Below are 14,413 nucleotides of genomic sequence, written 5' to 3' on the forward strand. Positions count from 1 at the left end.
ACAGGGTCCGACCTGGTTTCTTGACGACACCGATCCTCTAGGGCTCCAACCCTATCCTCCAAAGCACCAACCTTGTCTTTTCGAGGCTCCAACCTCTTGGGCTTCAACCCACTGCAATACTTCGTCAAGATATGTTTGGTAGTAACTCACGGCTCCCAAAATCTTCTTCACCGAGCCCTGTCAATCTTCAGCTTCACTGTAGTCTTCCACTTTACGTCATCAATGACAACCTTGTCATATAGAAGGTGTCACCATTGTTCTTCATGGTACCCAATCAAATCTTCCAAGTTTACTTCATGATGACTTCAGCACAGCATCATGTCTCCAAGGATGTTTACAAGGCTTCTTCAAGTCTTACTCATCCACACATCTCAGGTTCCAAGTGACTGTTCTTTTCACAAGTCAATAAAATTCAGACCCAAGCTTCAATCTTCCTATGAGCAATAATCCTTCACTGCATCAAACCATTGTTCAAATATCACACTGCCCAGTGCACCAAGACTTCAGCAATGACAATCCTTGCACCACACTACACCATTGTCCAACGCACCATGTTGTGCCAGACTTAAGCAATGACAATCCTTGCACGAGACTACACTACTGTCCAACGCACCATGCTGCACCAAGACTTCAGCAATGACAATTCTTGCACCAATAAGACTTCAATGATTATTTAATATTACTCCAATATATGGTATGTTCCTTCAATTCCTCATATTCAAGTCTGCCTTCAAATTTCTCCAATGATGCCCTTTTCAAAAAATCCCTTTAAAAAATCCCTTTAACAAATCCCTTCAACGAGTTATCCATAGGTCTTGGTTACACCACAGGTTTGAGCTTAAGGCTTCAAGCCTTGACTGTTTGAGCCTCCACAAAAATATAGCTGAACCACTCCATAGTTATTTAGGCCTTCACCGAGCCTTCCAAAAGTTTATTATCTCATCAATCCTCCACTATCCTTTCTGATCTCCAAGCAAAGGTCACTGGTTTGCACTACAAGTGTCTTCCACATATGACTATCGGTCCAAGGCACATAAGCATAAGTCCAAGCCACTATCTGAGCTGCACCAAAACCAAGACTGAAGTGTTGTAAGTGATCTGAGTTCTTCAGTCAAAGATGCAAAGTGGTCCGAGAGTTAAACTTCTTGTCATAGGTCTGAAGATTAAACTCCTGTCATAGGTCCGAGTGTATAGAGGCTTCTTAATACTGGACTGAGGTTCTGTTAGCCGTCAAAACTGCAATGTATCAATGAAAACAAGCCAGAGGAGGTCTTCTTTAGATTATCCAATTCAGATTTACCCTTAAACACTTCTTCTCAGCCTCCTACAGTTCACGAGTTGTGAACTTCTTGCTGCGTTATATTCTTTTTATTTTCCACCAAATTTTTACTTGTCAAAACTGAGGAGTCGTGGTTTATATTTATAGTAATTTACCATATCTGAAAGGACACGACTATTGGAGAGAGAGCCGACATGAGGGCCGACTTAAAACAAGTCGGCTCACTGTCAGAATTATACACTTAACTTGTAAATTCTCGTTCTCCCTAACCGTTTGAAGTTTCGGGCCAAGTAATAGCTCATTGGAAAAGCAAAATTATGTTCTAAAGGATGGTGCAGGTGCCATGATGAAATTCTGCCTCTAAGGTAGTAAAAATACTCTTTAATGTGACTGGTCATGTATTAGTGCAGAAATGGAGGTAGAGCAGAATGCCTTCGAGTGTTAAGCTTCTTCATAGTTTGATTTCTTCATTGTTTGCCTTCTTCATCATAGGGTCATAATGTCATCGTCAATCTCATCAATTCACCATGTCATTAAGATAGTGCAGTGATATGTCATCAATCATATGCAGCATCATGTCATCATGTAGCCTTCCATCATCAAGATCACCGGAGGTAAGGACATTTAAGGTTATGGCTTCACACAATCATCATGACCATCAAAGTTAAGGACATCATCTAGTCCTTCATCAAGTGTGGTCAACATATGTCATCAAGGTCATCAAGGGTTTCTAGATCATCAAGGGCATGATTGACACTTCTTGTCTTATACGTGATTGAGCAAGAGTTACAGTCATCCTCTGGCATCTTCAAGAATATTTGCCATCCCGGCCACTGCCATATTGACATCAATGACAACCTAGATTAACAAGAATTAGCCCAAAACAAATCTTCTTCATCCTCTTCCTTCTTCGTTGCCTTCTTCCTCTTCTTCCTTCGCTAGAATGAGAGTGTGATGAATGTGTCTCAAGGGGGTCGAGTTCACTCCTTTATATAGGCTTCTTAAGGTGGACGTGGCTCCTCAAAATAGGTTGACTTCTCAGTTTCCAGGCCGACTTGGCCTTGAAGGGTATTTTGACACTTTTAATGACAAAAATAATTTTCTTTACAAGTTACAATGTGCTCGATGGGGTCTTCAACTTATGACAATGACTCTTTTGAGTTCTTGGCCTAGGACAAACCCTGGAAGCACTCAATGGGTGCTTGACCTCTAAAATAAAAGACCTTGAAAATGAAACCCGTGCTCCAATAATAATAATTTTTCTTTCATTTTACAATATACAAGAATCAAAAGTACATTTCATATTTATGAAGACCGAACCTAGTTACACAATTTTCAACAAGGTTGACCTAGCCATTAGAAAAGAAATTACAAGAGGCTAGAAACTCCTCTCTTTCAAGTGGTTGTTGATTTGTGAGATCACTATATTCCATAATAAAGAACTCATTATGCAAACCTTTATGTAAAAACGTTGTGTGGGTTGGCTTTTCCTACTTTGCATTTTCCTTATCATTGTTGTGATCAGGTTTAATATAAAAAAAAAATGTTCACACTAAGTAAGATTACACAGTAGTTGGAGGAACAATATAATGGGGGGCTACATAGCCATGCGAAAAAGGTGGACTAGGTGCTAGTCCCCTTCCTTCTTTTGTTGTGGGTGGGTCACTTGGACGAAGGTTGGACCAATCTTATAGGAGGTAACTTCAACTAGAAGGGTAGTACTCACCGAATAGTTGATCTAAAAATAGGAGATGCCACACTAGGGGCCACTCCTAGTTGGATCCGAAGGTGTTAAAGAATTTTAAGACATAAGTTGGGGCAATATTCTCTACTCAAGACTAAGCCCACTTCACTATCCAAGATACAAGATTGACCTAAGTGCAATACAAAGATGGATGACCCAAAAGAACGCAGTGTTCCCTCCTCTACAAGAGATCGGCACTAAGGCTTCTTCCCTTCCCCTTATACTCCCTCTGGTGGCATCCCGCTAGGGTGTTTTGAACTGTGGTCCTCAACAGTCCTTGTATCACTCTAATTTTTCTAGCAGCAATTTCTTTTCTAGCTATTGGAGTTTAGATCTTAGTGTGAAAATTTTTGAATCTACACATTAGAAATCCTACTGCAATCACTGGTTTATCATCTCCTACTTGTTTTTACGTTCAACAAGTTATTCAATTATTTAAACACTGATGAAAAACATTATTGCAGACTACACTAACATACAGATCATAAACTGAAATAGATACGAGATAAACACACAAAGGACACCATTATTTTTGGACAACACATCCCCAAAAAAACCCAATGCGGGAAAACTGGTGCAGCAAATATGAGGGTTTTCTATTATTAAGCAGTAATTCTGAATACAACTTTGGATGCCCTCTTGGCTATCCAGTTACAGAGATAAAATATACTGGCAAAAACCTAAGTGAGATTACCTCACTTCACCTGGCAAAATCCCTCTGATTTGGAAACTGGACTAACTATCCCCGGCTACAACTGCGCTGCCCCTTCGCAGTAGTTGTGTGGGCCTGCGTGGAGCACTCTGAGACACTGCATCAGCTCTGCGCTGCCTCCTCTGCCTCCTGGAGCTCTGACGTTAGCCTTCTCGGCTGATCCTACTACTCCCCGCTAAATTCAGACTTTTGCAGAAGGGCATCTCTTCCCCTGCGTTGGCACTGCGTCAAGCAATGCATGGGTCCTCCTGGCCCAGCGATAGCCTTCCTTGGTCTGCGTTGGCTCCTCTGGCTTATCTTTGCCTCTCTCTGCTGAGTATTCAGGGTCTCAAAGAAGATCCTCCAACCACAACTATCCCTGCCCCTCTGCTGCAACTCATATCGAACTGACTAATCAATATGGTGTGTCTCCAACTGACCCTCAAGCCTCCTCTTATACTTTTCCCGTTGATGAATCAATGGCTAAGATTAAGTCCCTAATCAACAGCTAAGATTAAAACAGACTTGATCCTCGTCACTTAGAAGTTTCTCACCCATATTCTTATTAATACCCATTAATATTTTTATTTTCCTAAGTTTAGACTTAGGAACCCATTAAAAATATTAATTATTTTAATAACTCCTTATCCGGGTGGAATTTCTCCAAACGATTTCTGAGTCTTGGAGATCTCATGTGTCCTAGCCCTTCCACAAAATTTCAGAGCTAAAGCACATCCGATGCTACCCAAAATCAACACTTAGATGGGGCACCAAAACTTTCAACCATTTTTTTATATGGCTCCGGATCCTAGATGATCTCTAGGCCTCAAATAACAACCATCGATCTTATGTCGTGCAAATTGTTGTTCGAATGTCCAATATAGGGGTTTAAAATTGCTCTTACAAATAACATAAGATTTGTCTTCCCTAGCTGAATTTAAGCCAACCTCTAAAGGGATATCATAGGTCCTGAAACTTTTCCTATTTAGATAGGACAAGCAATGCATAGATTATTACAATGCACAAAAACCTGTTTATTTCTGAAAACCAGTGCCTAGGTAAATAGATTAGACCTAGATTTACACACCTGGAATTCTTTAACCAAATAAAGGCAACGGTAAAAAACTTAGAAAAGCAAGAAAAGGTAGGAAAAGAAAAAGCTAAATCTTGTGCATGCACGATTTTTCTGTTCTTCAACATCAATTCATCATTCAAGTAACTTTCAAAATTACAAGAGTGCCCATACTGGGAAAATGGCTCTCAGAAAAAAAAAATACAAACAAAACCCAGCAAAATTGAATTTCCAACTTTCGAAAATGTGCCCCGGATCACCTCTGTGCTGAACCATACAGTATGTAGTATATACAGCCTACAAATTAATGGCTTCCCTCTCCTTTGCTGCTGCTGCAATTCCTCTCCTTGCCTGGATAATCAAAAAGGTCCTTTTGATTTTCTCTCTCAAAACCCTTCTTGAGAAATACAATTAACGTGTCCCTCAAAATCCTTCTTGATAAAGATAGTTAATGTGTCCTCTCTTTCACTTGGCTTGCTTTAATAATTTTGGGTTGGGCCAAATCCCTAATCTCAACAGTCAAGATTAAATCTAATCTTGAGTTGAAATCAATGGTCCTAAATTCAACTTAAATCACTAGTACCCAAACTTAGGCACTTTATAAAATTAGACTCACTTTATAAAAAGACATTTACTTTATTAATTAAGTGAACTCCTGAGTCCTAAGTCTAAGAGTCATTTAATGATGATTCTCACAACTCAGACACTTGCTTTTGCGGAAATACCTGTCAAAGATACAATCATCAACAATTTTCCTATAGCCAATCAAAAGACAAGTTGTCTTGCTATGAATTAAATTGACTAGCATTATAATGATTCAACCCAAGCTATGAAGAAGTCGACCAAGCAAGTGTGAATTGACTAGTCGAAAGGAAAATCGGCTAGCAACAAACTTAATCGACCAAACAAGGAATGAACGACCAACTCTGACTTAAGTCGACTTAAGTCAACTTGGCAAGCGAGAATGGCCAAGTACAAGAACAAAGCGACCCAAATAGTGAGAAAATGGCCAAGGAGCACGAGGCATCTCACACAATTGTGCATAGCCTATATGACCAGCATATGGGCTATAGAGACGCTGTACAGCAGTATGGGTGAGTGGAAACAACCTAGGGAGGATAAATGTGCCCCATGAAATGGAATTACATTCAAGGGGGTAATGAATTTGCCCAGACAACGACAATTTCTTAGAAAGGGAGCGTGTATGCCTCTGGGGAAAGAGAAAATCACCAAAGCAAATAGTAAAATGTATGCAAATCACCAAAAAGAATTTCCTAGAGAGGGAAAGTGTATGCAAGTGTAAATTACGATAATTGAGCACTGAAAACTCAGCAAAGAATTTGCAACAGCCAATTTTTAACAGCCATAGATCTCAAACTTTGAAGGGAATTGGATGGTGGACATTCTGTAGTTGTAAATGTACTTCACTTGCACACAGAAAATGAATTCTCACACCATAAAATAACCAAGCATCAATTTAACATGAACAAGAACAATATCAGCACATATGAAATATCCTCACAACAATAAACACAACCATTGATCTAGTGGACTCAAAATTTTACCTTGGAAACCCAAATGGGAAACCAGTTTCAAATGGGGACCAATGATGCATTCCAGCAATCTCAGATTACAATGCTTTCATGGCTCTCTAGAGTCTATACCTCTTCCTTTCTTGGCCAAAAGGCCCTTTGAGAATGAAGTTAAAAGAGGCAATAGGGAGAGCTGGAAGGTTAAGGCCAGTAGCCATGACCCTCCATTTCCCATTCCTCACCCTTCTCTCCTATTTTATTTTATTTTATATTTTAGTTGTTCAATTTTTCCTTCTCATTTTCATTTTGTCTTATTCAACTTTTACATTTGCATTGATTTACAATGTTTGCTAACCTTCATAAGTCACTAAATTAATCTTACAGGTACTGAGTCTTACAACCATTCATGGGTTCTGAACCATTTCAGATCACAAGAGTAAATCAGATGGGTATGACCTAGAAAAACTAGCATGTGTGAAAAAAGATGTGCATGGAAACTGTGTTCTCACAGATGGCTGCTTCTGCCAGGTAGAAGAGTTTAGCCAGATGCTAAAGACTTAATTTTTTTTCCTCTGGTGTGTATGTGTATTTTTTTGTCTACCTACATTTCTCAAGGAACCAAGCCCATGTTTGGTCCAAAATTGGGAAATGGATGTCAAAAATGGAATTTCTGATGCACTTCCTGCTTTCAACAGGTTTCAGTCAAAAAAGCAGGCCTGCCATCGTTTTCTAATCACTAGTCTCAACATAATGTGACCTTTATTTTACATTAATATATATTTATTACTTGTCTCTTAATACTGCAGTGTTAATAGTTCAACCAAACTGTGGGTGGGTGTAAAACAAACAACGTATCTCTCAGGTTTAGGAGAAAGTGGCAATTTTTCATTGGTTCTCAGTATCAGAGAAACTGTAACTAAAAAGAGAAAACTGATACATTAGATAAAATGTGATAAATTTATTAAATGTTCAACAAATGACCACAAATAGGTCAATGGGAATGCTAAGTAAATATTTTCTCTTTATAAATTGACATTTTAAATTCAACCAGATAAAAATATAAAAAGACCTCAAAAGTAGCTTACCCGATGATAGAAATAATCATAAAGACGCAAGATGTGGTATCTGTCTGCAGGATCATGCTTATTTACATACTTAAGAAGTTTGATCTCATCTAGGCTCTGATCAAAAAAATCTTTGTTGTTTTTAATTATTTTCATACAAACGTCCATTCCTGTATGCAGATCATGTGCCTGAATAGCTTTACTGAATGCAGCTGACCCCAGGTATTCACTAACATGATATCTCCCAGCTATCACAGAATTTACCTCAACAAGTATCTCTTTTTCCTCTTCAAACCCAGTTCTGTGAAGATATGAAAAAAATAACAATCTTCAAGAATTAGGAATCTTTAAATATTTTGCACATAACAGATATGTGCAAATGCTGAGTACCTGATCAACTAAAAAACAGAAAATGAGATATTATGCAAGACAAAATAAACACCGGATTGGCAAACCTGTTTTTCCTGTGTATAATCTTTAGATCAAATTCCTCGTATTCATCTTCATCACTTACTATTCTCTGAATCTGATCCTGTGCAGCTTCCATATCTTCATCCTCTGCTGATATAGAACCTTCACAGGCACTTTCTTTGCATATATCCACTTCTTCTTTACCCTCCTCTTTTGCTTCCATGCAAAGATAGTCATTAGTGGTCTGAGAAGACAAATCTGAATGTTCATAAAGACCCAAGCTGAGAATTTCTTTACTCTTTACACTGCTGCTGAAAGAGGATTCATTGCTCAGGCATTTCCGATCAGCTACAATGACATCAGAAGGTACATTTTAATTCCTCAAGTTTGAATTGTCACCAATATTCTACATAATTTCTAGGAATAATCAGAGAAATAAAGATGTTGCATTCACTATACTTCAAGAAGATAATCAGAAACACTTCAAACCCCAATCTACGATTATCTTAATAATGAGGAAAAGCCTGGATCTCTTACTTGAATGCAAACCAACCAATTCCTGCAAAACTTTGTCTGGTAATTGCAAGTCTAAATTCTGCCTTAATGACTCATTGCCGTATGCACGAAAGCCATATTGCTCATTATAATCATCTTCAAGAGGCCTCAATGCTGCATACTCTGACTCAAGATGATCGATTCTAGACGGAATCAAAAACTCCTGAAAACTGGATCTTTGGCGGCATAAAGCATGCATGGATTCCTCAACCCCTGCCCCTCTCTTTCTTGATTTTTCTATATCTCCTCCGCTGTTTTCCTCTTCCACGCATTCGCTGTTTTCCTCTGCCACGCACTCGCTTCCTGAAACTAACACATCATTGTTTATCAATATGCTATTTAATCTTGCCACTTCAGAAAATATAGCACCATGTTCTGTTGAGCAATGGTAACTCCTTTTGCCGCAAGCATCCTTGTCACCAACTTTCACCTGTGTGTCCTCGTTCACACAACGCCAAGGATTTCTCATCTTTAACAAGTCTACGAACTCTCCTTCATAGACTTTTACATCACTATCTTCATGAAGGACAAGCACACCATCCACATTGGGTTGTACTCCTTCCTGAAGCATATTCCTCAACCTTGGTTTCCAAGGCTCCTCTTCCGTAACTCCCTTGATATCGCCACCCAATTTTCCAGGATCCTCATCCAGACTACAATCATTCTCCAACTTCATCTCTTCATCGCCACTAGGATGATCAATTTCGTGAGCCAAAAACCACGCTTTATCTTCAATTTGCTGTCTATGGTACCCGGGATCATCATCATCTTCATATGCATCGGAATCCCAATTTTGGCCAGGGTAATCAACCCAATTTTGGCAAGGGTAATCAATAGGAGATTCACTCAGGCAATCACCATCGGCGGCTGTTGCGAATCCGGAGAGTCGGTCTGATAAATCTTCTGACATCCCCCGACTTGCCGATAGCCTTCCGCATGAAATTTTCATCCCTGAAAAAATTGAAGGCATTCCAATTAAGAGCCCGCGGAGCAAACAGGCACCGTCCACTAAGCTGTTCTCCCTACAGAAAAAGGGATTCATTTGGATTTAACCATCTGGAAACCCAGTTCGTATCTAGTTCGCTCGGACTCTGACTAGTTTCAATACATTGCAAATTTCACTTCGATAAAAATAGTTGTTTCCAATTCGAACAAAAAGAAAACATCTATACGCGCATCAAGTTCTACAGACCCATCGAGCATCTAGGAAACTAGCTAGATGGAACGCCTTAGAGCCTTTATGAACTCATTTTGCGAGGCCCAAAAAATTATTTGAAATATTTAATGCCGAATTCTAAGGCTTGTTTTGTAAGTTAACAATACAGTGTCAGAGGATGATGATGATTCATACCTGAAGAAGTGTCCTGACCCATGAAAGAGCCCAACCCGAAAAATCCTTCTGGTGTATCAGTCATGCTCAGAAACGTAGCAGAATCGAAGCTCCCACCAGAATTTCCATCCTCAGAATTTCCATTCAACTTGTTGTAATTCCCCAATTGAAGTCTTACAGGCGGGAGCCTTGGAAGTTCATCAGCAGCAGCAGCAAGAGCTGGTGAAGGTGTCGAAGCCTTCATTGCCATCAGTTCGGCTCTCAGTACGGACTCCGTGTTGCTGAAATTGTTGTTTTTCAGAAACTCCAATATCACTTCTACTGTGGCATCCATTGTCGTCTTTCGAATTCAGTCGTAGCATCTCATGGCAGAACAGTTAGCGAGGAAACAGCGGTCGATGAAATTGGAAAAAAACGAAGAACAAGAAAAAGCTAAAAAGCAAAAGCGTGGAACTACGATAAATCATTTTCTTTCGGAACGTATCCCTTCGGTGATCACCCACTTCCTGTGCCTCGACTTTATTCCATTCCACACTAACCAGAAATTAGATTGCACTTTTCAGAGAAAAGCAAAGAAAAATGCAACCACCTTCAGTTAGAGTGACAGGAACGTCCTACCCGACCATACGCCGATGCTCATCCATGCACATGGAGTTGTTAACCCGTGAGTTGTTAACCTGTGGGTGGGGTGAGGACAAGGGTGGGACACACTTCTCTCTAACCCACTCATTGAATCCACTAAAAATCCACTCGGCCATTCAACACTCATTATATGCCCTTACTACCTAATTTTTCATTGAGATGTTTCATGCTAAAGGGGGGATCATGACGCACTTACATCACACGTATTTAGAGGCTTTTTCAAAATTCTTTGTAGAGAGTGGTATTTTACTATTGTTTCACATGTGTTCAAAAGTTTTAGTATTTTATATATAGAGATAGATGTAGTTTAATTTATAAATAAAATGGAGTTTTTTATAATAATAAATTTGGTTAATTTTAAGCAAAATTCTTCAGAGATTTTTAAAAACTTTAGTTTAAGTTGTTTAATCTATAAAACTTGAATGTAATTTATAAAATTTGAATGTTTCTGGTTTTTCAGGGTGTTAAATCCATTTTAACTAACAAAAAAATCACATTCTTTCTTGAAATTGTTTTGTCAGATTGCGGTAAAAAAGTATATTTCGTCTATAAGTTAGATTACACATGTAGAAGAACTTATCTAAGAGGATTTCAGTAGGAGCTCTACAATGCGCGCTCTCCTCCCCTTGTTACTAGCAACCGTCCCCTCTCCTTTATCCCTCCCTTCTTCCCCTACATCCTCCAAACCCCTTGGTCACTGAGCTCTGCAAGCATGGTGCCCATTGGGGGAGGAGCCTCGAGCTCCTCCGTTCCCCACAGTCACATGGTTGCCTCTACAGCCTTTGATCCGAACCCTCCTGACCCCTCTGCACATTCTGCCAAGACAAGATCGCTAAACGACAAATATGGGGATATTGTCATACAAGATGCTCTCCTCCCCTTGTTACTAGCAACCGTCCCCTCTCCTTTATCCCTCCCTTCTTCCCCTACATCCTCCAAACCCCTTGGTCACTGAGCTCTGCAAGCATGGCGCCCATTGGGGGAGGAGCCTCGAGCTCCTCTGTTCCCCACAGTCACGTGGTTGCCTCTACAGCCTTTGATCCGAACCCTCCTGACCCCTCTGCACATTCTGCCAAGACAAGATCGCTAAACGACAAATATGTGGATATTGTCATACAAGAGCCCCAGGCGCACCCAAAACCCAAGTAGAGAAGCACCAGTACATGCAAGGCTAAATTGGAAAAGATCCTCATACTACATATCCCCCTGGCAAGGTTGAATAACAATATTCAGTACATGTAGGACCATGCACTAATTTACAAGTTCATCGAGGTCTGGCCAATAGAGAAAACCCTTCTACACTAGATTTCCCTGCGATGGAAACCAAAAGCACATTATGGCGTCAAGTTGAGCTCCAAGGGTTTCTTCATGGTGGTCATTACACGTCAATATGACCTCAAATTTGTCCTAGAAGGAGGCCCCTATTTCCTCAACTTTGCAAGCCTCTACATGCGACAATGAATACCACGCTTCATCCCTAAAAAGGAGGATTTCTCATGGGCGTCAGTATGGGTCCGACTCTACTCCTTACCTTATGAATATTGGGACCCTAACACTCTTCACGATATAGGCAACAGCCTGAGGAAGTTTGTATGCCTCTCAAAGCAAACCCACCAAGGATTTTATCTTGCTTATGCGTGAATGTGCATCTACATGGACATATTTGGAACCCTACCATAAGTTATTGCCCTTGAATCAGAAGATAGGGACTAGTTTCAAATGCTCGACCTTGAGCACTTTCCATTTAGGTGTAGGAAGTGCCATCAACATAGCCACTTGATCAGGGATTGTCCCCTTAATGACCCTAAGCCAGAAGCCATCAATGTGAATCTAACAGATGGGGACGGCTTCACAAAGATCCCCACCAAGTGGAGGCACACGAAGAAGAAGAGTCAACCAGCACAAACCGGTCCACTGGCGTCCAGTAACAACTTTGAAGTGTTGGAGGATCTCTTGGAAGATACCCTAGACAACCCAAAAGGACAAGTAGAAGTAGCGCCCAACAAAGCCAAAGGCTAGACCATGGCCATGGACAAAGTAAAAAGGCTCGGTGCCCATGGAAAACCCTGAATCGACAAACTTGCAACCCCAAGAAGAGGATGCCCCCATGGCAGAAGATGAGGGTTTCGATGACTTGGGGGGGCTAGACCTCATAACTATGGAAGCCGCCTATCACAAGAATGCAACCAACTTGATTCCAAATAAGAAAAATCACCTTTTAGTAGTGGCTCTTAAAAAAGTGAAAGCCAAGATTCAGTTAGGGGTTCAAACCATCACAACTAAAGAAGGTAAGGGAAGCAACAAAGACTTCAAGAAGCGAGGGAGGAAATCCACACTCCAAAGATTGTATACTCTAGGTTGTTAGCTAGTGGAATGAGGACAATGTAAGCATATCTAACATATTTACTACTTCCAACCTGGCCTTCCATAATGAAGATAATCTTCTGGAACATAAGGGACCTAAAGAACCCCTCAAAGCATAGTATTCTTCATAGGAAGATCCAACATGATCATCCTACTATCTTGCTCATCCAAGCAACCAAGTGCTCTAGCACTGACTTTGCAACCGTAATCTCCAAAATCTGGAGTTCAACCAAAAGTCTAGTAGTGGACGTAGAAGGAGCATCTGGCGGCCTCGATATTTCCTAGAACCCTTCCCTAATAGGTATGGAACCTCTCTTTTTAAACCCTGATGTCCTTACCTCCTCTTTTCACCTTCTAGGAACCAATCTTCGTGGTAACATCTCTAATGTCTACGGACCTCAAGCCCCCTCCAAAAAACAAGTTATGCTAGAATATCTGTCTTCACTAAAGGGCCAACTAGATCCTTCTAAATGGGTAATAGGTGGTGACCTCAACATCATCACCTCCCTTAAAGAAAAAAAGGGAGGTCACAGACAGTTGGACCATGAATATGAAATGCTCTGCACCTTCATAAAGGAATCCAACCTAGCTAACATAAAAACCACCAACGACCTCTTCACTTGGAACAATAAAAGAGGGGGATCAACCCAAATATCCTCACACTTTAACATATTTCTGGTCTCCGAAGACTTCTTGGTCAAGGGAACGAGATCTCTGTAGTGATCCTACCTTCCTCAAGCTTCGATCATTGGCCCATCGCCCTCTATTGGAGAAATGTTGGCAAACCAATGAAGAAACCCTTCATATTCGAGCAATTATGGCTCACAAACCCCAACCTCATCTCCAAGATTGAAGGTTGGTGGAGAGGGATGAGCCACTACAAGGGATCCAAAATGTTCATATTTCAACAAAAACTCAAACAAATCAAGCTCCTTATCAAAAAATGAAACAAGGAGAAGTTCAAAAATATCTACCAGGAAAAAGAGGCTCTCGAAAAAGTTATGGCCTCCCTTCAGCGAGAAATAATCCTTCAAGGCCACTCCGAGGAAACCAAGATCTGACCTGCAAATATATGAAATAGAAATATGCCCAGAAATAACAAGATCTAAATATAGAAATTCTTCTATTTATTAATGAAAACCCTTGAGGTAGGGTAACACCATACAACTACTCCTTAAGGAAGGAGAACGCTCCACAAGCCATATGCTTGCCAATACAATATTCCTTGACATTTCTCAATGGGGAGTCTCTAGCCTCTATATAGGATTCATGCATATAATACCATGGGTCATTACCATGGTTCTCTCAATACCATATATCTAATACCATGGGCTTATCACATTATTGCTAACTACTTGTGGTCCCTTGCATGATGCGGGTTAACCACTTTATTTATTAACTATGGCCCATCCCATTATTACATTATTCCCTTGGGTACCTCCCTCTGTACCCCATAATACCCCCTAGGTATACTACACAGTGAGCACATAATCCAAATGCTTTTAGGGTGCTTTCAATGTAGTCCCAACATAGTTTGTCGAAGGCATTTGACATATCCAGCTTGAGCAGCATGCCAAGTTTCTTGAGAGTTTTGAGAGTGTATGGTCTCATGGGCTAGGATGATGCCGTCAAGAATTTTCCTCCCTTCCACATAACCTGATTGCTCCGGGGAGATGAGGAGGGGAAGGATAGGTTTAAGTCCGCTGGCAATGATATCGGTGATGATTTT

General features: G+C 40.4%; 1 protein-coding gene across 3 annotated transcripts in view; it reads right to left on the reverse strand.

The window, feature by feature from the left end:
* The window catches only part of LOC149198367 (uncharacterized), a 170,107-nt gene extending 159,823 nt beyond the window's left edge, over positions 1-10,284 (reverse strand). Inside the window, exons 1-4 of one of the 3 annotated variants that reach the window (XM_089406159.1) lie at positions 9,700-10,284; positions 8,331-9,299; positions 7,838-8,141; positions 7,404-7,683 (exon numbers count right to left, since the gene is read on the reverse strand). In XM_089406159.1, coding sequence (XP_089262285.1) covers positions 7,404-7,683; positions 7,838-8,141; positions 8,331-9,299; positions 9,700-10,012 — 1,866 coding nt within the window. In that variant the 5' untranslated portion in view covers positions 10,013-10,284. Of the gene's footprint in view, positions 1-7,403; positions 7,684-7,837; positions 8,142-8,330; positions 9,371-9,699 lie in introns of all 3 variants that reach the window. The other 2 variants (XM_089406158.1, XM_089406160.1) reach the window with 2 other exon arrangements.
* Positions 10,285-14,413: the final 4,129 nt, after the last annotated feature.

This window comes from Pinus tabuliformis, chromosome 2_2 (genome assembly GCF_031772625.1).
Source record: "Pinus tabuliformis cultivar Carrire ecotype Pingquan chromosome 2_2, CPIR1, whole genome shotgun sequence".
Lineage (NCBI taxonomy): Eukaryota > Viridiplantae > Streptophyta > Pinopsida > Pinales > Pinaceae > Pinus > Pinus tabuliformis.